The sequence below is a fragment of the Cyclopterus lumpus genome, chromosome 13, assembly GCF_009769545.1.
Source record: "Cyclopterus lumpus isolate fCycLum1 chromosome 13, fCycLum1.pri, whole genome shotgun sequence".
NCBI classification, from domain to species: Eukaryota; Metazoa; Chordata; class Actinopteri; order Perciformes; family Cyclopteridae; genus Cyclopterus; species Cyclopterus lumpus.
This window is the reverse complement of record NC_046978.1, coordinates 4,067,507-4,094,189: the sequence shown is the minus strand read 5'-3', so window position 1 is coordinate 4,094,189 and position 26,683 is coordinate 4,067,507. Positions and strand designations below refer to the sequence as shown.

The 26,683-nt window shown below is 40.3% G+C and overlaps 2 protein-coding genes across 6 annotated transcripts in view; both read right to left on the bottom strand.

Moving 5' to 3' along the window:
• Positions 1 to 18,473, bottom strand: part of sik2b (salt-inducible kinase 2b) — a 41,799-nt gene extending 23,326 nt beyond the window's left edge. For all 3 annotated transcript variants that reach the window (XM_034549310.1, XM_034549311.1, XM_034549313.1), the window contains exons 1-4: positions 17,895 to 18,473; positions 14,875 to 14,991; positions 9,747 to 9,810; positions 2,279 to 2,440 (exon numbers count right to left, since the gene is read on the bottom strand). In XM_034549310.1, the coding sequence (XP_034405201.1) occupies positions 2,279 to 2,440; positions 9,747 to 9,810; positions 14,875 to 14,991; positions 17,895 to 18,032 (481 nt within the window). In that variant the 5' untranslated portion in view covers positions 18,033 to 18,473. The remainder of the gene's footprint in view (positions 1 to 2,278; positions 2,441 to 9,746; positions 9,811 to 14,874; positions 14,992 to 17,894) is intronic.
• Positions 18,474 to 20,377: 1,904 nt separating this feature from the next.
• On the bottom strand, positions 20,378 to 25,801 carry laynb (layilin b). 3 transcript variants are annotated; one of them, XM_034549281.1, is made up of 8 exons: positions 25,734 to 25,801; positions 24,973 to 25,204; positions 23,462 to 23,768; positions 23,140 to 23,297; positions 22,480 to 22,524; positions 21,578 to 21,655; positions 21,294 to 21,411; positions 20,378 to 20,975 (listed from the first exon to the last, which is right to left on the bottom strand). In XM_034549281.1, the coding sequence occupies exons 2-8, from the start codon at positions 25,043 to 25,045 to the stop codon at positions 20,660 to 20,662; spliced, it is 1,095 nt and encodes a 364-aa protein (XP_034405172.1). In that variant the 5' UTR covers positions 25,046 to 25,204; positions 25,734 to 25,801; the 3' UTR covers positions 20,378 to 20,659. The 3 variants fall into 3 exon arrangements, with proteins under 3 accessions (XP_034405172.1, XP_034405171.1, XP_034405173.1); XM_034549280.1 differs by lacking the exon at positions 25,734 to 25,801 and having other exon boundaries at positions 24,973 to 25,401; XM_034549282.1 differs by lacking the exons at positions 22,480 to 22,524; positions 25,734 to 25,801 and having other exon boundaries at positions 24,973 to 25,401.
• Between the last annotated feature and the right edge of the window lie 882 nt (positions 25,802 to 26,683).

Sequence of the window (26,683 nt, the reverse complement as noted above, 5' to 3'; positions counted from 1 at the left end):
GTTACATGAGCCCATGGATAATTTTCCTTCTGTATTCGTATACAAAATTGTAGATATTTGGTTATAATGCCTGCAGGAAGTGTGCAATATCTTATATGGAATCTAAGATTGTATGAGACTTTAAGGACAACCTATATTTTCCCCTGTGTGGTTTCCATTTGTTTGTATGATTCATCATAATCATTTAATATGTATACAACAACTAATTAGAAACTGTTTCTCAAACAGATGTCCTTGATCTGAAAATTGTTTGTACTTTCTACAACATTTAATTGAGCATGAAACACCTTCAGGGTTTGGTGCATTTCCGAAGACGTCTCTCTGTGGATGGTTTCAACTTAGGAAATAATGAATGAGCCTATAAATGCTGCTAACAATTTAGTGGTGTGAGCATGTACGACTGAAGGGATATTGTTTGCAAAAGTGGATGTCTTAAACCCTTTTGAGTTGTTTATAATTTTTTTTTAATTATTTTTTACCATAGAAACGCAACGAATATATAGTTTTCTTCTAAGCCACAAAGACATTCTCCTCTCCTCTCCTCTTCTGATCCATCAACTCCATTTTGTTTTTGTCATTTTTCCTCCTCTCTTTCCATCCCCATCAATCTGTCAACTCGAACGTCATGGGGCGGTTTGAAGTGAAAACATGAAGGGCACCCCCCGCTGCCACGTTCCCTCTCCTCTGCAGCCACCATGAGCATGACCTTTCTTTGACTGGCTGCCTGATGCAGGCTCATGCAGGCTGACCAGAGCTGGCCTTTAGAAAGCAGGAGGACATCACTGGACCCAGAAGCAGAGGTGCTCTGTCTGGACACGCATATGCAGTCTAGTGCGGAAGCGTTTAGCCGCTTAGTCAAGACACAGAAAACTATTCGACACGTTTTATTAGTTAACTGTTCAAGTTAAAATACGTGAGGTTTGATGCTTTTACATAAGTACATTTAATGAATGTACTGTATATACACATTCATTCAATTTACTGAATGCATTCCCATCTAGTAAATTGAATGAATATATATACAATTGTGCCCACCCTGCATAAACACAAAAAAGGGAAATATTGACCTTTCTTTCACAAAAGGTGAATGCATGATCTTAATTGACATCAATGTTAAGGAGGCAGTAAGGAAGGAGGACCTAAACTTCATGTCCCTTTTACCAAACTAGTCAGAGCTTGTTGTGGGTAAGAAAAGTACAGAATGCTCCTGATGTCCTCCCAGAGACATTTTCTAATCACAAGCCAGGTAATCTTCTGTTCATCGTTTTCCTGCTCCAAATCTAATCTGCCGTCCGGACAATCGGCTGTGAATCAGACATGTTTATGAAAATTACTGCTGTGGTAATAACAGCTCCAGGTTATCATCTTGGACTCTTCTGAGAAACAGTGGACAGGAAGCAGGCGAAACACTCAATTCACCATAGCTCTGTCTAATTTGTTCTTTTTTTGATTTGACCTTTTCAAACAAAGAAAAGACACTGGCCATGACTTGTATGAGGGTTAACTATGATGCTTATTGGTCATTTCACTCCCATTAAGTAGCATTCATCATACCAATAAACATTGATTTGATTCTCTATTTGGAGTCCATGCCATTAAGGCCTCTGAGGACAAGAGGACATTTTTGCTGTACCAATCATTCCTACTCAGTGTGTCTGGTATCTTTTCACACTTGTATTTTTAGCCTTCCTCGTGTGATCAGCTCACCTTAGATGGATTTTAGTATCAGCTCTGACTAAAGCCTGAGATAAACCATGGCCTCGTTCAGAGCATTGTCACAGCTGCAGCCCTGCCACCCTGCTATGCACCGCTCCTCATCATTCTTCCTTCATCCTCTCACCTGTCTCTGTAGCCAATCCTAGTAGCTTCCTCTCCTCCTCCAATTGAACCCAAACTCTACCTCTGGGTTTCTTCCTACCTTTGTCCACTACCTTACATGTTTCCTTTTCAAGATGAAAGTAATGGGTAATTGGGGAGGGATGTTTGATATCCTCTGATCATTAGTTTGAAAAGAAGGCACACACCTTTGGATTCTTGTTGAGATTGTAAGATGTCTGTCTTGGCATCTTGCAGCTAACAGCTATCTCACAAGCAACCTCTGACCACTTCTCAACACAGTGCAAATGGACTGGGCAGGTAGTTAAGACATTTCTGAGCTATGCCTGCACTGAGATCATGGCAGGCAATAGATCAAAACGTAATGATTATATGCCGTTATCTTGCATTTCTCATCCATCAATGAGTTTATGGGTTCTCCTGCACAAAGTTGTTATGGTACCTGCAATCTTGATATTCATTTGGCCATCCAGCAGCAGATTCTCCGCCTTCAGGTCCCTGTGGACAATGTTGCGGTTGTGACAATACTCCACTGCAGACAGGATCTGCCAGAACTTCCTCCTGGCTTCGAGCTCACTGAGACGGCCATGCTTTGCCAGGTAGTCTGTAGCCGGAGAGAGAGAGAGAGCAACAAAGATGGTGGAGAGTGGTAATTAATTTTAGAAGTATATGCATGTCATATTATACATTGACTTATATAGCATGACTCTCTGGACCTTGCAAATATGGTATAAGTGTACAATGTAATAAAAAACACTGCATTATTTTCATGTGTGCAAAGTGTTGGTTGGTGGTTGTGTTGAAGGGATAATTTACTTTTGATGAGGTGCAGACCTTGTGCCAATAAGCGTTTACAGCTGCCCTACATTACGGCATGCTTTGTAAAGGAAGAAGAACAGTGGGATTTTTTCTAACTGTGTGCGCGCGTGTGTGTGCGTGTGTGTGTAATGGTTGAACTGTGTTGTCAGAGCCGGAGGAGTAGAGGGGAGGACAAGATTTCTGAGAACTGGTCTTCTGCTAGCATTAAGAGTTTTTGGTTGTTCAGAAAGACATAATAAACTAAAGTCGATGCAGTCTCCAGGGGGTTAAGTCAAGCATCCAGATCCCTGACCTTTTCCTTATTGCCTGCTCTACCACACCACCCTTACTCTTTTTATAACCTTTCACTTATTTTTGCAAAGACGGCTGACAGATTATTCTACATGATGCACGATTTTTTGCAGCCCCGTGAACTTTGGGATGTGTGGTGTTTGTTGCTGTCAGCAGGGTTCCTCTTCACACCTCTCTGTCTAGATAGCTTGCTAACTCTTCAATTCACATCATGTGGTAAACAACATAGGACACTGTGTTGGCTTTCCCCTCAGCTGGCATGGATACAAGCCACCGACCAAACCTGGCGACAATGCACAACAATCACAACAAACCCAGCCAACAAAACTTTATATACTAGCAAATAGAATGTGCAAAATCAAAGGAACACAATTATCTAAAGACCCACAAGCTCAAAACTAAGCTGAAACGTTAAGATATAAAACAAAAAAAGAAAAGAAATAGAAATTAGAAATAGAGTTAGAAATATCATAAATTGTAATGCTTGCCGGCAGAATTTCTAAAATAGGTATTCGTCAAGATGCACAGAGAAGTCACACTAAGCTAATTTCACAGCCCATTAACATCAAAAACATTCTGCGATCAACTAAACATGAGATATTTAAAGTAGAGCAACATATTTCCTGAGGCCAGCGACATGCATCATGTTGTAAACACTTTATCTTAACAACTCTATTCAGTCTCAACTCAGGGTTGACCGAAAGGTCATCCGTGTACAATTGGACTGTACAATAAAAACGACTGAAGGCCAAAAGCTGCACTATTAAGTTTCATTTAAGGAAGACGATGCTGCTCTGACGTCAACAACGTGGTTGATAAATAGCTAACATCTGACAGAGTGAGAAAACCTGATTAGATAGTGGCTGGCAAATTCCACAGAGGAGGCCATTCAGTGATCAGGACAGCTTTCATGCAATGCTGCTAATCAAAAAACTCACTGGGGAAGGAAATGTGTCGAGGAGCTCCAAGTATGCATCAGTGAGGAGAACAGGACTCTAAAGTAATAACAGTTCAGGGATCAAACATTTCCTTTACTTGGCCTCAGCATGATTCACCCAAAGCACTTGTCACACGGTCAAATGAGTTTGATTCCAGCATACTCCAATCACATCTTGGAGTCTTGAGTATATAATAAGAAATCTAGGGCTGCAACTGGTTATTATTTTTAATATCAACTTAACTGCATATTATTTATTTGATTACTCATATGGTCTACAAAGTAACAATTTCCAAAGTGTTTAGTTTGCCAAATTCATACTGCCTGGTCCATAACCCAAATATATTCAGTTGCTCTTATAGGAGACTACAAAACATAGCAAACATTCAATTTAAAGGAGCAAGAACCAATTCATTAATGTTATTTTGGCTTATAAACTTACAGATTAATCAATTATCCAAATTTTTTTACTAACTTGAATGCTGCAGATCACAACTAAACGTAATTATGTATGAACAGCAGCAGTGTTGCGACAGCGTGTTCCTCACTTGTTCTATCACAAAAACAAGCCATTCCTGTCTAAGCAATGAAAACTGCACAGCGATTCTCTCACATACACACGCACGGTATGTTGCCCCAGTGGAGGGATGAGTAATCCACTGATACAATGTTGGCGAGGGCAAGGACCTCAGCACAGACAGGCATGCAGAGCAGCATTTTGGGAAAGCGAGCAGAACAAGTATGAATCATTGGGGTATTAGGAAACAGCTCAACATCCACTGTGTTCCACTTCTGAAAGCTCGGTGATGACCGAAGTCTCTTAACAGCTGCTCTGGTTTGGAGGGGACACACATCATGGGAACAAACTGGCTCCTTGGCTAGACCTCTGGCTGGACTTCAGATAACACTGTGGGGCAGGTATGGGTGGTGAATGTGTGTGTGTTCGAGAGGACAAGGAGCAACACACGCACTGTTTCCACATCAGTAACTGATACCCAAACCACTTAAATACAGCAGTCATATTAAAGTCACGTCAATGATAGATGTTGGTGGGGATTTAATAGTGACACCCTCAAGGGTTAAATTAGGCTGGAGCCAGCGAGAACACTGCGCTTTCATCCAAGTTATATCCAGCCAAGGATCAGCTGCAGCTTGTGACCGTTTTCTCTTCAATGGGATAAGTATTCATTCAAAAGATACTCAATATAACAAATCCTGTTTGTTTTGCCTAAAACTCATGGGTTATTTTGCCTCAAACACAGATTTTATTGCGTTCTTTGAAGATCCCTTTCCGTTTCCAGCTGTCCTGTCTTCTGGATTTTCCACTTCTCGGACATCATGGTCGTCTCCAAACTTGGACTATCTGGTGTTGTGATAAACATGTATTTTCCTAGTGTGGACTTTAACCTGGTTCATACTAGTTTAACTAAGAAGCTAGCATGTACAGTTGAGCGTGTGTGTTTGTAGCTACTGCTAGCTGTCAAGGTAAATCATTAGCTACCACGGTTACCAAAGTATCAGGGGAACGCTGGTTGTAAAGTTAAGGATGTTGTGCAACTCTCTTGCATAGCCGCTTGTGGTTTTATCATCTCGGGCAAGGACCTTCTGCATTGCATGTGCTGGAGTAAAGCATGCCTGGCCGTCACTTGCAGACGCCAATCCTGTTGTAGCCTCAAAAACCCAAGGTATACGCCCAGCAACTCCATCAGTGGGGAGGCTTTGCCTGCACCCCATTTAGGTTGATCAATGGGGTTTTGAGGTTGGACGAGATGTGCAAGTGTGCAGCAGCCAGCTTGGCTATCAACTAGCCACATCACATTGAGAGACGGTGTGAGTCATGAGTCACTATGTTTGCTTCCAACTAGATTTGCTGGACAAATGTAAGGGTTTCACAATTAAGGTTACTTTTTCTGCGATTTCAGCCCGCCATGTGGACTTTGGCAAAGCACCAGTTGGTCAACACTCCCTCATAATGAGGTTTACAAAGGACGCCCTCCGACTGCAGCCTGCATGTAAACCTTAAATTCTCTAATGGGCCCATTGTCTTGGAGAACCTCAAAGTTTGCCTTTTGAGGCACTGACTTAAAGCTGCTTTCTCTTAAAACTATCCTGTTGCTGGCATTGACATCTGCCAAGTGGATTAGTGAATGAGAAGCTTTGTCTGTGCTTGCAATTTCCCCCGACTATGGAAGGGTGATGCTACGCTTTAACTGGCAGTTAACCCCCTGACTTTTGCCAAAGTGAGCAAGATTAATTAACCATCTATTTGCATCCATTCTTTTTTAATATTGGGCCTCCTTTTATTGAGGAAAGCCTCCATTTCACCAGCATCTGGTGGATCACTTTTGGCTTATACCATTCTTTTGAATAAATTGAATTTAGCGGTTAATAATTTGCATTTATTTGATGTTTAGGATATTTGAGGAGGAAGACATTTAAATTACCCATAACATAAATGTATCAAACATATTGTAATTGAGTTGGAGAGACACTGACATTTCAACTCTGCATATTTCAACTCTTTCTCTGTGAAAAAAGGGCAATAAGGTTATGTAATAATCTTGTCTATTGCTGGGGGGGTTGTAAAACAGAGAGACCAATGTGAGTAAGAGTCATACGAGTGACTATTGTGGTCATACATTTCATCCCCTCAACTGTAGTTGACAACTATAGCATTCTAGTCTTGATCATATCTAACAACCCAACTTATTTTTCAGATGGAGGCCCCTGTGGCAACATCTTACCAAATGGGTGTCTGTGAACCAATGTGTATCAATTCAGTGATTCTTGGCATGAAAAAAATTGAAAACCACTGATGTAGATTACATTTTCCTGGTTAGTTTTCCTATATTGGTCTGCGCCCTTAAATCACCAAAACATGAGGATATCAACGTTATCTAATGAGATTTTGCTCATGGATACATTTATACTGGTCATCAAAGTCAAAGCAGCCACACCTTGGCGGCTGACCAATCTGTAGAAAACTTACCCAGTAAATATGATGGATAGTTTATGGTGAAATAGAGCCTGACAGCCTTAAGTAAAGAATTTGAAAATAAATATTTCTTTGAAGTCAATAATCTCCCTGTCTCATTCCATTTCCATCAGTCAGACAAGAGATCTGCAAGAGTGACTCTACTCACTGCCAGCTATAATACTCCCCTCTCTCCAGCAGTGCTTTCTTAAATATGCATGCCCTACATTTCCCCACCACCTTCCAAATTCAAATGGGTGTCCCCTGCTCTCGCCTCTATTCTCTTCTGCCTTCTCTCCCCTTTGCAACTCCGATGTATTTGTGGTTGACCCAATTTCCAGGTTTGATCCATACTGCGGTGTTGAGGCAGACTGTGGAGCGGTAGACTGACACATCAACAAGCAGGCATGGATGCCTCTGCTGTGCCCACCCACCCCTTTGCGAAAATGAACCAATCACTCTCCTCGTGCCAAATCCAGCTCCGCTTCTTTGTCCACACACACACACTCACACACACACACACACACACACACACACACACACGGCCACACACACACACACACACACACACACACTGAAATAGGGTGGGCTGCTGAGCATCCACAACAACCTGTAACCTATAGCCAGGAGCAGACCTGAGAAATGAATCATGTCAGAAAAGCACAGACAACTCTCTGGAGGGCGTTAGTGGAGGAGGCTGGAGATCTGGCTTGGCAGCTTATCCATTTTGTCTGAGTGCAACATGACAGAAAGACTTGATCCATCTCCAGAAAGTGTATTTGGAAATCAAAAATGATTGTTAAATTTGTGAGATTGAATACTGTGATACTAATCTAGTGCTGCAGTTAACAGTCGCTGACCGCCTGGCTTAGTCAAAGCTGCTACTGCTGCAGCAGATGATGACATATAAATGTCTTGCATAACTGCATTACATTGTGCATTCAGGACAGTGGAGTCTGAGGAATCAGGACACAATGGTTTTATCATACCGTGAGATGACCCAAGGAAGAATCTATGGATTATGGAAAATGAGGCTGACCAATCACGATTGGTTATTTAAAAAGGAATAGTTTGACATTTTGGGAAAAGCACAAAGTCACGTTCTTGCCAAAAGTTGTCATAAATATCTGTTAACTATAAAGCCACAGCCATGGAACAGTTGGCTTAGTTTAGCCAAAAGACTTAAAACAGGGAACCAGCTAGCATAGATTTGTTAAAAAGTTAAACAAAACTAATAACTCACTAAGTAGAATGTGTGTAGCATATCTAATTCATAAAATCTGTATTAAAAACCAGTATAGAAATAATGGTATATTTATTTTTTTATGTGAACAGTCAGGCTATATTTGAATGTACTGTATGGTGTAGTTTGTGCCTGCATTTTTTGCACACTAAGATAATTTCTTATCGTCATGTATGATGTTTGCCATGTTCTGACTTTTCTGTTTTTCGGCTTCACTCTTAGGCAGTGTGCAAACCCCTATTCAAAATTGAAATAGGGTTTTATGCGGTTCATTCTGTACTTAAGACATGTATTGTACTTCTGTCCATCCGGGGAGAGGAATCCTCCTCTGTTGCTCTCCCGGAGGTTTCTTCCCTTTTTTCTCCCCGTTAAAAGTTTTTTTTTTTTTTTTTTTCCCTGACCGATTTGATGTCCCGGGACAGAGGAATGTGTCCAGATTGTAAAGCCCTCTGAGGCTAATTTGTCATTTGTGATTTTGGGCTACAAAAAATAAATTTAAATTTAATTTAATGCCTTCAGCTTGATTTGTGGCGTTCTCCTCTGTTTTAATGCTAAATCGATAAATTGATCGTATGGGAAATTATTTGGCAAACATTTAAATAATTGATCAAGCATTTATTTCTTAAGTAAAACTACTAAACATTCCCTTGTTCAAGCTTCGCAATGTGAGGATATGCTGTGATAGTAAATTGACTATTGTTGGATTTGTGTATTAGTTGAACAAAACAAATTGAGACAGGCATTTAAGACCAAATTATTAGTTGATTAATCAAGATAATAGGCACATTAATAATGAAAATAAACATTAGTTAATAAACCCATATGAACAAAATCTTATTGTGGTGCACAGAAAGAGAGATAATATATATATATATATATATATATATATATATATATATATATAACAAAGATTGCTCAGTTAATGTTGTTCCTAATGTTTTCCTTCACTTTGTTGGACTGTGTGTATTTTATTTTGTTAACTCATGTTTTTCCATTAATACCTGTAATAGGCTATAATGCTGTTTGTACAGTGCAAATACAAGTAAAGTAAACTACCTGTACCTGTTCCAGAAAATGTCAAATGCGTTTGTGATATGGTGGCTAAAAAGATAGTTTATTTTCATTGAGAACTGCTCTTAAACAGTTTAAGTTAAAATCCAAACAAAAGTTTAACAGACAGTATTCTCAATTGAATCCAAATGCTCTGCAGCTGTCAATGAAAATAAAGGAATGACCTTGTTGACCGGCTTATGGAAAGTAATGTTGCACAATCTAAGTAATAAACCGGTGAGCAGCAAGTGATTCTATGGTGATACATCAATCTTTTCTTCTCTTTGAGGTTCACTCAGCATTGTCATTTTACACAAGTAGTGAGTGTCGTCAGCACATGACACACAGCAATCACTAGCAGCATATGACAAGGGCCACATCAGTCATTCCTTCAATCATGTGACCTTTGAGACTGAGGCCGGCAGAAGTGTAAGAACAATGCAAACTCATTACAACTTTGATGCTTCCTTGTTTGTCACATGAGTGAATAATGTGTTTGTTTGTGAGAAGAGTATACTGTATGTATGAAGTGGGTGGGGCTATGTCTTAAAAGACACTGAGGTCAGATTGATCTTGCACTTGAAAAGATCACTTACCGAAGATTTCCCCATTCTTGGCATACTCCGTAACCAAGTAGAGCATGTTCTTCGTCTCCATCACCTGAGAGAGGGAGAGGACCAAAGAACAGGGGCAGAGGGAGGGGGGAAAAGAGCGGGAGAGTGAATACACAGAGAAGACCACTTTTCAATAGCAATATCACCAGATGATTTCATTTTACAGTCTCCTGCAACAAGAGAGAATTAGAAGAAAGGAAAAAGGCAAATATGACACAATTATCCACATGGTTTTCTCTGAGGTTCAACTGCAGTGTCTGGCATCAACAGTCATGAGCAAAACAAAACGCATGAATGGTCCAGGGTCTAAAAATGGTATCCATATAAGAGAATGGAGGTGGACAGTTGGTGTTGCCGAGTATATCTCAATGGTACTTAAAACCTTTCAGCCCTCACACGGTGCCACGTTGTGTAGGAGGAGGAGAACCGATTTAGAAGCAAAAACACTCAGGAGATGAATAGAATTAAATGCGGAGGGGAGAATCAGTTGGAGAGTGGAGGATGAATCAGACACAGCGAGCCAGACATTCACAGTAGAAATCCCACGCTCATTGTTTATGAGCAACTTTCCATCTGTTACATTGACCAATTCATGGATTTAAGAAATTACAGCCAGTTCTTTTTCTCTTCGTTGTTTAATAACCACATTGTGTCCTCTCTGTATTGTGGAGCTGAAATACAACTGATTGAACTACACTAAGTACCTATACCCAGACTTAATTCAAAATCAATCAAATAACATTGTGAGCCAATACAGCATCTAATCTGGGAAATAAACCTTTTTTTTTACAGCGGACATTTGTACTAATTTGTACTACCCAAAAAGCACAGGTGTAACTAATAGTATTAATGATGTCTGTTTCATTCAGTTGTGCCAGTAATCAAGCATGTTCAATAGCAGGGCCCTGGGCCTGACATACCTAAGTGGAATGCAGACATTATTTATGTTATTAGTTACCCCTGAGTTTGACAAGACAAAACATCCACCACGCGACAATTCTATTTTCAATTCACGATTTCTTTCTATCGCTTGTTGTTCTTACAGTCAGCTATATGTTCTCTAGCAGTAAGTTGTCTGTCGTTCATCTATTAGCCGTCCTAAACTGTTCCTTCATACGTATAATACACAGCTCTGGGAAGAATACCATGAGAATGGGATGGATGTGAGATCACCGTGACCTTGACCTTTGACCACCAACATCTAATCAGTTCATCCTTGAATGCAAGTGGATATTTGTGCCATATTTAAAAAATAAATCCTCCAGGTATCCCCAAGATATGGGACAGATGGATGTTCATAGAGAAGTATGGACGGACAAACCAATCTCGGCTGTCATTGCCGCAAAACCATAAAGATTTGCATGGGAGGACTTGAAGAGAGCGCTCCTGGGGGGCAGGGGAGATGCGGCGAGCTCACCTACAGGCAAACATGCGGAAGTGTGGGAAAGTCACCACAACTCCGATAAAATGCAAAAACACAGAGCGCTTTCCCTGGCGGACATAGACTTAATCAGCATTGTGTAAACTAGTTTGGCAAGGACATTAATTTATATGTAAAAGTCCAGCCCTCCAGCTTTAAAGTAGTGCTCAGTTTGTTATACTAATGTCAATACCAGAGTTTCTTTACTTTATTCATGTGGTCATCAGGGACAACATACAATAATGAACATCAATATGATGTGAGATTGTCAGTTTTGAGCAGTCCCTTTACAGGTTGATGTTCTACATTACAGATGCCAAACACTTTTTGAAAACACTGAGAAGCAAAAGGAGCCAAAGTCAAAACACAAGCAGCTGCGCATTTTAATCCGGAACTTTCTTATCAACAAATGTGACAACATGAACATTTCAACAGATTTGCAAACCAGGTTTCAATACATGACAGTTGTAAATACTCAGTTAGTACCAAAGAAGCGTTTGATACCCACCCTACTTGCAAAGTCAAGCATCATGCAAATATGATGCCTTATGCCCTTGTATGAAGTAGGTAGGAGTTCAACAGGATCTTAATACCGTGTTTCAGACCTGGCTACAGCAGACCCTGTGGCACTGGCTACACTATAACACATCATCCATTTATATTTCCTGTCTGCAGCTGCTTAACAGTAAATACTTTTCCTGCACCGTTGATAATCACTACACCACAGCTATAGTAAAGTATTATATTGTAATATATATTTCCGCCATAGTAGAAAAAACTGCTATGGTGGAAATAACTAAAGCCAAATCTCTGTCATGTAATAAATTATAGAAGTGAATAGTCACAATTACAGATACCAAGAAATACAAGCTGCACTTTGTGTTCAGCTCTTCATGCGGTCTGACATTGCCGATGAAAAGGTTTGAAGACTAAAGTAACGCAGGTAAAGCTTTTTCGACTGAACCCGTCTGAATGCTAGGTCATTAGGAAGAGCAGCTGTACAGAGGCTAGACTGTTTCATGTTTCAATTCAATACTGTAAATGCATAATTTATAGATCTAAATGCAATTGTTTTACCAATGTGGGCATTAGTTGTACTGTGGAGGATATTGAATTAGGGTCATGATCCATCCAATATCCTCAATTTATTAAAGCATTTCCTGTAACATGATTGATATTCAAATGGGGCACTCATTTTGTATTGATAGCCAGAGAGTGGTTTTGTAATTACTAAAACAATAGCTTTTTACATTTATATTATATTTATTGACTGTCTTTGTAGAGAGAATAAGAGTAAACACCCAAGAGAGTCAGAGGATGGTGAGATGCAAAAGCAGAAAAGATGTGACGCAAATTACCGCAGACTGTGAGCAAAGAGTTCACACAGCACTTGACAAACTACAGAGGGGTCCACCGTGGGGATGTCTATGTGCGTCTTCATTAGCCAAGGTTCTCCTTTGGGTCAAGCCCAGTTTATGAAACTAGAGAGGGAATTACTAATTGACCTGAGCTGAGTGGATGGCTGGGCTGTTGGAAATAAGGATACACACCAAAATAACACAGCAGAAAGCTAGAGCAGTGACACATGGTTGTGTAATGATAATGAACTCATTTACTTTCCCTAAACAAAGTAACAGGACCCCAAAGGCTTATGTAATACCACTGAATCACCCAAATTGTTGAGTTATTGGGAGTTAGGCTTAATTGTCGCAGACAGCCAACAAAGTGATAAAAGTTTATTTTTGAATCACGTACAAATGTATGTGAACTTGCCCTTGCACAACTGGACATGCATACAACTATAAAAAAAAAAGGTGTCATGGTGGCCCGTTTAGACCACATCGTTACTTCTGACGATTTACTTTGTTTCCATAGTGCAAGTTTAAGGTCGCCGACACAGCCAGATTGTTTTCTTCTTGGCCGTAAGAAAATAAAACACATTTCTGCTGCAATAAATAATCACAAAAATACATTTCCAGAATTTACCATGATAGACATCTTTGCATTTTGGGAAAAGAGAAAAACTACTACGAGCAGTCTGTTCGTAAAGTAAACTCAAGCAATGTGTCTTCTCTGCATCACATGACTGTATATATCTCGATGTCAACGGCCCAAGCTAATGTTTAATGAACATAGTTTATTAGAAATCAACATTACCTCTACTACTCAATTCATTATTTCTTAGTCCAATTTTAAGGCAATTAAATAAAAAAAATTGTAAAATGTATTTTCTACAGGAAATTATGTGTGAGCTTAACTTCACTCACCATCATTTGTAATTATTTCATCCAACGGTTGATTATTTGTCTCACAAATAATAACCGCCATTGGACAGTCTGAAGAGCCGCAATGCATTTTGGGGTGAATGAGTGTGTCCATTAAGCTTACTTCATGCACAGAAATTCTTGCTAATCTAGTATACAAACAAGTATTTTTGAAGTTCCCATAACGTCAGGGGCACTGACAATAACTAATAATTGTTTCTAACAAGCAGTTAATCCATTCTGGCCTCAATTAGATGTTTTAAGTCAATAGAAAGTGTGGAATATATACATATAGTATTTTTGAAATGCAGGCTAAAATACAGCCTGATGTTGCAGTGCAGGTCAGATCTGATGTCCAAGTACAATAATAAAACATTTTGTTTATACAACCTTCAACAACTAACATTTAGTTGTAATCATACCAGCAGCACCTTCACACCGAATGTCAGTCAGTCATTAACTATGCTCTCATATCTTAAACTACCCAAATTGTCGCAGGTTCAGCTAGGCAGCAGTTGTTTGCCAATGCATTAGATGCATTAATGACCTGGGCGCTCAAACATATCTAGTTAAAATATTTTTCATTGGACTATTTTTTTAATTAATTCCTGGCAAACTAATACCATTTCTCAAACTATCTTGTCAAACCCAAGACTGGTTCAGAATAGTTTCTGTTGGCAAATTTAAAAGACTGACAACGTCCTCACTGCTCACTATAATGTCCAACAGGCTACTGCGCTCTCTAAAAAACCTGCACGCCAAACCATTGTTAGAAACAACAAATTACATGCTAAATGTCTCGCCACCAGTCAGCAGCTGCTACTGATAGTTACTATGGCAACATTAAGTTATCACTTATGTTTATCCAAAACATAAGTGATTCTATATTTTTGTGAAACTGTCTGACCTGCAATCGGAGTGAAAAATATTATTGTGAAACCCCTCAGGACAAGTGAGGCCAGAATAAATACATCTGAGTGAATTCAGCCTTGTATATGAGACATTATTGCTTTTACTAAATAGTCAAACATTTTTGTTTTGTTTTTACAAGTGTCAAGTTTCTTCACACTCACTGCTACATCGACAGTGACAGACTACAAGCAGTTGTCATGAGATGGGTCAATAGAAAAGTTTGATTTGAAGCATCCAAGACAGAAATAAATCTCCTGAACATCTCTTGATTGACAGACAAAAAAGAAGAACAAAATCAAAATCAGATTAAAACAATTATCTTTGCAAAGCATTACAACATGGGGAATAACAAGTTAAAACTATATAACCCAGAAGAGTCCAGATGAAACCATGATATACTGCAGTCTAAATCAGTGAAAGCTGACTAAGGCAGCCCCACTAAAAAGATTAGTTTTGTCCACATCTTGCGTGCTAGACAGTCAAAAGATAACAGGTACTGAAGCCAGAGACTCACCTGGTACAGCTTGATGATGTGGGGGTGATCCAGCATCTTCATGATCTGAACTTCTCTGTAGATCTTCTCCAGATTGACAGCATCCAGTTGGGTCTTGTCAATGATCTTAATGGCCACCTGGAGAACAATACAACTCCAATCAGTCAGTTTCTCAATAGCATACAATAGAATCATTGTTAGGTCTCATCTGACTTGAGCAAAAAGAAACACACACACCCCACACTCACATACATGCTTTTATATTCTTCAAGTAGCAAAGGGAGAGAACTGCTTTTGAGCCACAAGATACTTAAATACAGCTTGTGGAGAAGACCATCATAAACACTCTTGACATTTGAGCCAAGATAAAATATCACATAAAAAAGGTACAGCAGAGGCAGACACAGGCCTTGTTGCATATACACAAACACCCACGATGACACGTACATGTGTAAATCACACACTCTTCAAGACTCTTGGCTTTGATTAATGATGTCCGGTGGGTAACAGGGCAATATTAACATCTTTCCTTCAGATTTTCTCATAAACAACATTTCATCAGTGTGATCTGAAAGTGTTTCCAAGCGTCTGTGAGCCAAGCTGGAGGAGTAAACAACAGACCCCAGTTCGCCTCTCAGCAATCACATCACTGTTAGATTAAGTTAGAAAACTCTTACTGACAGCGTTCAGACTGAAAACAGGACTGTACTAAAAGATCTGTAAGGGGCTTTGTTGTTTTAGGTGCTGGTGAGACTTGAGTTGAAATAATCAGTCACTTAATAGATTAGTTGATCAACAAAAAAATAATCCACAATTATTTTTGATAGATTTTTTTAAAAGCAAAAATGGCAGAAAAGGTATCTGGTTCAAGCTATTTAAAAGTAAATATTGATGGTTTACTTAATCTTCTGTGATACACTGAATATTTTTCACTTCCGGACCATTCGGTCAGACAAAACCACCTTTTTGAACAGGTCAACATGGGCTTTTGGAAAGTTGCAAAATCAATAATGAAAATAGTTGTTATAGCTGCAGCCCTAGGTCAGATAATAAAACAGGATCTTTAAGTCACAACAAGATCAGAATTACCCTTCTCATGTTACAATGTGCGGTGGCCTATATTTGACTGGCTACAGTACGTTGATGTCAGCTAACGTTACACTGTGTTGCAGCAAAAGTTGACCCACATCAAATGTTTTCCACTTGACAGTCCTGTATTTTCGCAGTTGGTATTCCTGCTGTGTTAACATATAGTGGTACAAATAGTCTGAAGACAGCCTTATATTTGGTTTTAATCTTGAATGGAAGTCGGACACCTCAACCCCACTGGCACCCAGTTTAATCCTATTTAGCATATTTGTAGTTATCACTGTCAGATGCGCAATAATGGGTGTTTCAATACATTAAACACTCCATTATCATCTCCCTACCCACAGTACAAACAGGTATGCAAATTTCATATCCTGTGAAGAAATCTTAATCTTTTAATGGCTCTCGAGCTACAAGTCGAGACCTCTTGGGCATAACATTTTAAACTGCTAGCCTACTGGATTACAGGGTACTTAGCATGAAAAGATCTGAGCCAACCAAGTGATTATATTGTCAACAATACTTATATGCACGCACACAAACACACACTCTGCTGGCTCAAGGTCATTTGAGGACAATGCGTTACGGGAGAATTTAGCTCATACATTAAGTAATGAGAACAAAAAGGCAAATTTACAAGGCAGATGGCATCACATAAAGTTGATTGCCTGCCTCTCCAGCTGACCTTGGCCACTTAAACAAACAGCTTAGCTCTGGCCATGGGCCGGGCCAAGCTGTTTGTTCTCTGTAGCGACCAGCACCGAGTGATCTCTACCAAACCAGTGGTCAAAAGACCAGCATCAACATGCATGTTTTCATCCAACCCAAATGCTACACCAGCTGAGGGAGAGGTGGAACCACTTAGTGAAATCACCTGGTGTCGTGTTTGGCTGAAATGAAAACCTGCATTCACATAGTTCTTAGTGTGACATGGTTGCAGATTACCTGGCTAGACTAAGACTGTGCCACTTCACAGGTTCTAATAACCAGATCACCACCAAAACAGTCTTAAGAGGCATTTTCCTACCTTGTTATTCATTAAACATTGATTAAACCAGGGGACTCATCTGGATGATGTAAATCTTTGTTTTCCTGTACAGCATGATTGCTCACGTTCAATGACAAACAATTTGAGGATCTTTGAGGTCAAAGATCAAAGTGTGCTTTCTTTGACTCCCTCTTCTTCACACATTGACTGGACACTCTACATTTGCTCCCTTTGCCTCCATCATAACAATAAAAAGGCATGGCACACAGTGACACTGGTCAAGAAAGGCCCCTCTGTAGAGAGCTGACATACAACTATCAGACAAATCCTAGCCCTGTTCCTTCTGTGCTCATGCTGCATCGCCTGAGAGCGTTCAGTGTTTGCAATATCGAACCTTCTCCTAACTAAGTGAAGACCCCCAGTGTCAGTGAATTGCTGTCTGCGTGCATGCGTGCAGAACACTGCGTACAGAGATCTGGCTGGCACGTCCTGCTCCTCACAAAGCTCTCCCACTGCTGGCACAAGAAACCACTAAATCAAATCATTATTTGGATTACATAATGGGACCACCGACCCATGCTGCATGCGTGCCCCAGATACAGCGACGCACTGTCTGGGTCATTACCAAAAGGAGTGCAGGTGTATGATGCCGGTATTTACGGGTTGTGTTTCCCAGCAGCACTTGGTGGCCAGACCTCTTACTGGCAGTGATGTTGGCTGAGGGGGGTGAACGTGCAGCGAGACATTGCTCCTGTACCTGCAGGTATTCACACCAGCTGTTGCTCGCACTGGAGCGGCCAAGTGTCCCGGCAGTTAACAGTTACCTGATCCAAGTTTCTATTAGTGCACGATGTGGACAGCATTTCGGTATCCGCTTTGTCAACTAGTGCAATAAAGTTATGTAACTTAGCCGAACAGTAGCCTAAGTTAGCTTTCAGGCTAACCAGTTCACCGCCACACTCACCTCGGTCTTGGTTATTCGGTGTCGAGCCAGCTTCACGACAGCGAAATTGCCCTTTCCTAAAGTGCGCTCGATGTCGTAGAAGCCCACTCGGACCGGACCCCGGATCAGCGGTTTTTGTCCACTGTCAGCCATGACCATGCTGTTCTTAATGGGACTGGTTGTGGAAGAGTGGAGGGTGAGCCAGACGAGCAGGGGACACACGGGGGGCTCACGGGGGGCTCACGCGGGGCTCGCTACAGCAGCTACAGATAAAGACTAAAGGAAAACAAACCGCCCACCGCCGCCGCCGCCGCCGCTGCCGCCGCCGCCGCCGCCGCCGCTCGAAACGTGTCCATTAAAAATAGACAAAGTTGATTTCTGTGTCGCCCTGCCAGCTTGAACGACAATGTGGCGACACTCTCCCGTCAGTGCGGCGATACGAAGCAGGCCATTTGCTGGACCCGGGGGCTGTCACACCACGTTTTCCAGTACAATAGAGCTATAATATTTCAGCTCGAGGTACCTAACGTTATATCAGCCACAGAGCACACGAGTTGACTTGCAAAGAGGCATCATGTTCTCCGGTTGACGTGTATTGACGTCAAAGCCATAGGGGTATTTGTACAGGGGGCGGGGCCACGAGGCCGCTCCACACTTCAGTGCCAATTGGTTGCCAAGACAACCAGACCCACCTCTTACGTCAACCGGTAAAATTGCTATTCTGAAATCTGTTTGCTTGCCCGTCCTGCTTGATTGCACGCATAGGTAACTTTGAAGTTGTCTCCTCCATGTGTTTAACAGGCTTTTGGTCGGCTGCGACTGATAAATGGGTGAAATGAATTCTAAATCAGCCTGAAACTGCCCATTCGACTTGCACACAGTAGGGCTCTGCAATAATTAAAAGGGCATTTTTTTAAACAAAATAATATGCAAGTATTAAACGTTTAAAATAAAAAATAATTTCACAGCATATCTACTTTCAGTGATTATAATCCAGAAAAAATATGCTACTGTCATTACAAATGATAATATATATTATCACATTATATAATGTGACATAGCAGAACCTCATGTGAAACTAGATATATTATCAGCAACAAAGACACTTTGGTCAGTACCATCAGCGCCATCTGTTGGAAAACATAGAGAATTGAAGCAAGGCTACACATCCTGTTCCTAGTACAGTAAGCTCTTAATCACAGGCATTTTCTAGTCACACACATCTAACGTCACACAGAAATTCCTCGAAACACTTCTACGAATACCAATACATTTGAATATACTCATATTATTATTAAATCAGGAATGCAATGCTTGAAACCAAACTATTTTTGACACCCAAAGATCATGCCATGTTTTGAGATTCTGCACATTCACACAAAGTAGTTGTTCTCTTCAGCTCGTGTAGTGACAGTTTAACAGTGGATTACTAAGCGGGCAAGGAGAGCAGCGCTCCGAAGGCCTCCGTTGTCACGCATAGACTTCCTGAATGTAAGAGTTCCAGATGTGCTTTAGGCATTTCCTGTCTAACATTCTCCAAGAACACGGTCAGCTTCTCCTTTCTGGGCTTGCTACATCTTTCCGAGACACAGAACCAGCAGCCCACTCAGAAATAACACAGGAATTTCTGCAATGTATATCCATAATTATTTTACAGATTTACAAGGTTTGCATGTGATTTTTACAAGCAAACATTGTTGAATGCATCCATGACATATTTAAAACTGGTCACTCCTAAAAAGTATCTGTAATGTCAGATGAGTAGAAGGGTTGAGTTTCCCACATAGTCAGGTGGAGTTGGAGAAAGGCCACAGCTTTAAAGGTTACTGGGGTCAGCAGAGTTCTGTCATCAGTGTTTCCGTATGTACAGTCCTGTTCTCTGACATCAGAGTCCAAACAGGAAGCCTTACACTTGGCTGACAGCACTCTTCTGGTTTAGCGAAAGGGTGAGAATAGTGCCAAATATACACTGCTGCAATGCTTACCTGAGCGGACTCAGTAATGCTTATTTGAATTCATTGATGCCTCTTTAAAACCAAAGCCTTTCTGCTGCAGTAAAGTTACATAATTTATCAGAGAGCTTGTTCAGGATAATACATATTAATGTTATGGCGCCAACATATGGTTGGCATTTGTGGTTTTGAGTGCAGTGTCTTCACAACTATTTGATTGGATCCCCTTACTACTGCATTCCCCGAGCTCAAACATCATGTAATACTTAAAAACCAAGTATCTGCTAAACTATTGACAATCCCCTCCATTTTTAGCAAATGTTAGCGTGCTAATACACAAAACTATGATGGTGAACATGGTAAGCATAAGGCCTAAGATCAACATATTTTCTTTGGCTTTTGTGAGCATGTTAGCATGCTGAAATAAGCATGCAGCTAAAGGCACAGCCTCACAGAGCTGCTAGCATGGCTGCAGACTTCAGGTATTGTAAATTATTGAAAAGATTTGAAATATAATATACTTTTTTATATAACTCATTCATTACTCTTGAATCCAAAATATGCATTTATTTGACTTGCAGCCTTGGAAGCTGGATGCTCAGGATGCCACACTGAAGATATACACAGGTGATACGTTATTGGGATATAGTTCTTAGTCCAAGACAACACACAACACAACCATGTGTTAAGTAATCCTGTATAACAAGAGTAACCAGTAGGGTGTGAAGGAAAAAAGGGATGGAGAACATTGTGTTCCTTTGTGTAGCTGCGTCACATTTGATAGCTGGTAAGAGGCTGACGGACACTCACAGAGATCAGTTCGGCATCATCAGGTCATCCATAGATCTCATTTTCCACCCAACCAGTCTGTCGATTCTGAGCTCTGCAGGTTTCATAGATGTCATTGGTCACAAAGCCGGTCTCCCTGTCCACGCGTGACACATTCTCATAATCGTCACACTGAGAGTCCTGGGAAGGAGCACAGGAGTACTTTGTCATGATGTCTGCCGACACGCTGCTGCCCAGAGCAGTGTGAGGCAGTTTGGTAATGTCACTAAAGGCGTAAGGCCCTTGTACGGCATTAGATGAAGCTGTCTTTGACATCCAGGGTTTTGATCCGCCGGGGTAACTTTCTGTTTCTGTTTTCCTCCTGAATATGAAAGACATAATGGTAAAGAGCTCAATGCAATCATCAAAACATGCTGCTCATCAGTACAATTACCTATTTAAAGGCAACATAAAGTAAGAAAACACATTTCTCCAAAATGTTGTGAACCACTAACTTTTCTAAGACCAAAGATACAAGAAGAATATAAGTCAAATAGGAAGTGTGTGCACATGAAATGTCCCACATTGGCTAAAATTGAGTACATCTTTTGGAGAAGAGTTGCATTGATGTGCCGAAGAACATTATCTCTTAAAATCTAATTGTATTCCTTTTGCATGCAGAAACGTGTTTTTCGTTTACCTCTTAGCATGCTGTTTGTAGCAGAAGAAGCCAGCAGCTACAAACAGCATCAGCAGCAGAGTCGGAATCGTTGCATAAAGGATGTAGGAAACATAGGGGTTGTTGTCTGAGAGAGATACTGCAAAGGACCGAATATTACTGGCATATAACTTCCCTTAATTTGACTTGAGAATATAGACCTTAATCATTGAATAGTTAGGGCACGTCACAATTCTGTCATTAAAGCATTGGTTTATAGAAGATCCCCTGAAAAAGGGCTTCAACTCTATGTTTTCTTTTCTTACCTGATGACTCAGGTAGTCCTGTTTTTATCCTCTTATCACTTTCTGTAGTTGAGAACACATGTGGCCTTAGAGATGGAACTAGAGCAATCAGAAAACAAATAAACATAATCAGTTGAGTATTAAAAGAAAAACGTTGACACGTGGTATCTAACCACTGCAGATTTCTAACTGATTAAAAGAAACAATAAACAAATATGAGCATAATGATTTACAAATGTCATGTTCTGTGCGTAATTGTTCGAATGTCACTTGTTGTTAGATTATTTAATGACATGCATCTCGAATCACATGTAGCCTATTTAAAGTTGCTCCCAATGTATGTGAATACATGTGATGTTCACGTTTAAAATGTGTTGATTCACTTTATGTACGATTTTGACTATTACTTCCTGAAGTTATCAATTCTTAATGTAAACAGAAAATTACAAACCCACAAAATCTAAAATAAGACAATCTAGTTCTTTGTAGGCTGACTTGAAAACATGTGATTCAACAATCTAGTAACTTCCTTTTTTGTGTCACATGCAGGCTCATTAGAAGCTTGAAACCATATTTTTCTCACAAGCCATTCAGAGCAGATTGGGCTTTTTCGGGAGAGGGGTCTTATAGATCCAAGTAAATACAAGTACAGTGTGAGAAAAACATTAAAGCATACGAACACATTCCTGTAATGGGCATATGGGCATGATATGTCCCCGTTAATACATACATACTATAGATGTTGTCATTTAGACAATAAGGGAATTATAATTAAAAGTATGTGATTACAATGTAGTGATGCGATGGTTTAGTCTGACTTTTCCTGGTCTAAGTATAAATACATCTATAGTCGCTTGTTTTCTACCCCTTACAAAACATCATGCAAGGACAGTATGTGCAGCGTAGTCAAGTACATGCTGTACCTGCATGTGCTTTGTTCCCTTTCTCAGTAAAGACTGGTTGTTTTTCTGCAAAAAACAGAGAAAAGTAAGTCAATTCAGCCATTCGATTGTTGTAAAATGATGTAATCAATGCTACTTCAATTTAAGTAGCATTGATTAATTTAAGCAAATATTCAAGATCCGCTTCCCATTTGAAATATAAATACAAGACAAACAACTGGAAGAATCATTAGAAATAGAATGTAAACAAATATATCATAAAATGAGCCCTGATAAACATACAGATGTGATGCTAAGTGATGCTCATGATTGTTATTTATAAATGTCCACAAACTGGCACACAGATCCTGTTTTTAAGTTCCTAAAGGACTTAAGACTTAAAACCAATAGGCTAATCCTAAAGTAAATATGTAGACATCTGGTACACCTTAAGCATAGGCTGATATATCTGCTGTGGTTTCCAGAGAACAGAGCATTACATTAATCCAGGCAACTAACATTAAAAGTGTACATTACTTGCATGCGGTTGACAGCAATGGCCCTATTAGTGGATTTTTGCAAAACAACATTCAGACTTTGTGGATTCAAAAACCAAATTAAACCAAAAGTGTCAACTGTTAATAATTCCCCGCACTGCGCAGCCAGGTACAAAAACCCATTGTCTGTGATCTATTGGCTTACCTTCTCGGTATTGGCAGACAAAGTTGTTCTTGGAGTTACAGTTGTCATCGTTCCACTGGAACAGGAAATGACCTTCTTCGTCGGGTGGTGCAGAGGGCTGGTGGTACAGAACCACACACATTTCAACACCACACGATGGTTCATCCCAATGCCAATTCCTACAGCAAATAAGAGGCACCAGTTTAGACTCGTATTGCATTTATATTGGACAATTTACATCATTGCATGTAGAGTTTTATTTCATATCTGAATTTCTCCCTCTCAAACATTCCATGACTCCCACACGTAAACAATGACATCCAATAATAATAAGAAGAAAGACCTGAACTTGGCCTTGCTTCCATCCAGCCAATAGTACTGCGAAGGGCAACCTGGGTTTGCGGTCCCTGCCCTGTAGAGCTGTGGGGTGCGGCGGAGCCCGATCCAGAAGTCTCCATCTCCAGCCTGCAGCTGTTGTATGAACCTCTCCATCAGCCGCTGCTCACTTTCTGTTTCAATACTGAGCAAGTCGCCTCCATCCAACCTGCAGGCCTGCCTGGCATCCTCAAAGGTCAGCCTCCGCCTGCTGTCCTGGATGTAGGACACCTTGTAGCATGGGCGCTCTGTCCCACGACGACAGATCCTTTGGCCTGGACACCAGTCAGCATCAGAGAAATAAACAAGATGATAAGTGAAGATTTCTTTTTCTGAAGAATTCCCATGGCACCCGTGGCAGAAAGACTATAAACAACCTGAAGCATCACAGACAAATAAGAAGACAGAATTTCTTTGCCAAAGCCTTCCCACATGTTCCTGCAATTGTAAACCATTGGTAAATAAATTATAGTGTGAAACATATGTTTTTTTGGGGATTGTTCTTGTTCCATTCAAAACAGTTTTGATGATATGGTGCACCGTGACAGATTTATAGATATGCAAGTCTGAACGTGCCTGAAATGCAGTGGGTTGCTGAGGTCACGCACAATGCATATTGATTATTTAAAGGCACCTGTACCTGCATCATTTACAGTGTGTTTCTCCAAAAGCATGCCAGTTTAAAGGCAGACAGGCAACACATTAATACAGTAGTTCGAATACTTTTTTTTATTGCTTGTGGCTCATCAACACAACATCATATTAGAGTTAAGACGTAAGCTTATGATGTGAGAGAACCGATTTTCCTTTTGTCCCCCGTAAAAAGCATAAAAGAATAAACAAATACAATGACAACAATCGCAAACATCTTATCTCTGTTAGATGCTTCTATGTTGTGTACCTTACAGATAATATTAAACAATAGAGCCAGTTTAACGATTAGGGCGTCTGTTGTATAATGGTGAAGATGGTCTAGTTAGTAAAGCCAATAGTATGATTATAGCCTGTCTGAGCAGCATATATATATATATATATATATATATATATATATATATATATATATATATATATATATTGTACTATAGCATTAAAGTTGGAAGCAGTGAGCTGAATCGCAAACACCGTGTTGACGGTGGTTTCCCACCACGTCACGTGCTGCTGTGTGACTGCGGCCTGTTTCTAATTACAGATAAGTACACAGTGTATGCGTCATGCTTCTTTACTTTACATTACGGGCGTTCTGGTTTCAACCTCGTGACCTCGATCCACTCACACGACAATAAAAAAGTGTCTCAACAAATGCAACGCCTCGTTTATCGCTGCATGCAAAACTTACAAAAAAAAAATCAGAAAATATCTGGGAACAAACAAACAAGTTGAAGTCTTACCGTTGAATAAAAAAAAAAGACACAATATCACATCGTTTCGTCAGAGTTTACAAAGTTCGGGAGTTTTTGTTTATCCGAAGTCAATTCTTACCATTTATTTTAGACGCGGATCCAGGGTGGAAGAAAACGGCGATAACGGTGCCAAACAGCTTCATAAAATCCATTTCTACATGTTCACCGGGTTGTGATGCACACTTAGTCCTAAAAACCAGTGGCCTATACACGAGTTCTAGACTTTAGAGATTGTCAACCGCCTGTGATAAACTCCGAGGAGAGGCAGTCCGGTCCTCTGGGTCGTCTGGAGGCGTGCATATGGCGCCTGGCTGAGGGGGAGAAAACAGTCCAAGTCTTAGCTATTGTTGTTTTCGCCTCTCGATGTAAAGTCAAACCACCGAGGTATCCATCTGTGCGTCTGTGTCTTTTACTTAATTAGCCAAATCCCATTTCACATATAGTAATGACATTATAATGGGATGAATGGGGTTCTTTGTGCTGACACTGCGCATCAAGGTCCCTGCATTAAAAGAAAGAATGAGGATTCTTTTTCCACAACACACGCACGCACACGCATACACCCACACACACACACACACAGGCAAACACACGCACACACAGAGTGGTTGAGTGCTGTCTCGGGAATAAAGCGTGAAGACAGAAAACAAGCAAGACTTCTAAATCTGAAATGGTGCATGTTAAAAGTAGAACTCAACCTTTCTTTTCTAAGTCTGGTAAACATGCTGGTCTCATGTCATGTGATTCAGCTCATCCACTACATGTCTGAGGCAGCTTGTTGGGTAAAACACGCTTACACACACAAAGCAAGTTTAAATGTTTAAAAGGAAACGGACTCACTTAGAAAACACAGAATGTGAAATAGGGACATAGCAAGAGATGAAGAGGGAGAGATTGGAACAGGAAAGCATGCAGAGGAGGAAGAGGAAAGGACTTTTTTAGAAAACCCTACTTCCTGTCCATTGCTTTGGTTTGGTTTCCAGGCCTTGCAGCTTCATTTAAAGAAAATTAATGATTTTGAAAGTCTGGAGCAGTTGGGTTAAGCCTAACAAATACATAATTTAGCTCAGTTGAATCCAGCAGACTCCTCAGACTGAATTGTCCACTGTAAAATGTAAAAGCTAACAGGTTAAATAGTGGCCTGTGTCACTTATGTTTAAATGGCAGTTGTTGTTGTTGTTGACAGCAGCACACATTGCTGTTTGAATTCATGCTTGTGAGACCCAAACCTGTTCAGGCTAAAGAAGTAGAGGTAGATGTGTTTGCATTGAAGGGGTACTTGTCCCTTGTAGTACTTATACTGTCACTCTGCAGTCTGTTCATTGAGGAGGAAGGTGTGTGTGTCTCCTGCTGTCCTCCCCGGTGGTGAATCACGATTCCATCAGACGCAGAGAACAACAAGCCTTTGAGCTCTGACGCCCTCTGGCCAGCAGAGGGCACCAAACTACTGATGAAATGAGGCCGAGCAGCAACTCCCATTTGCTTTGGAAATGAATCTGTTGTTGTCCAATGACACCACTCGTGACAAGAAAGGAAAGTACATTTACTCAAGTACTTTACTTTCATACGTGTGGGGTAGTGGTATTGAATATATTTGCTTCATGTTTCTTCTATGATATAGTGCAATACATTTATCTGACAGCTTTAGTAACTGGTTACTTTTAAGTAAAACACAAATGTTCGGCCTTAAAAATTCAAGACAATATTTATGTTTTAACCGGTGGTCCCCACTCTTTTTGTCTTGTTACCACTAATAAAAACTAAACTAAACTAAACTAAACAAACAAAGT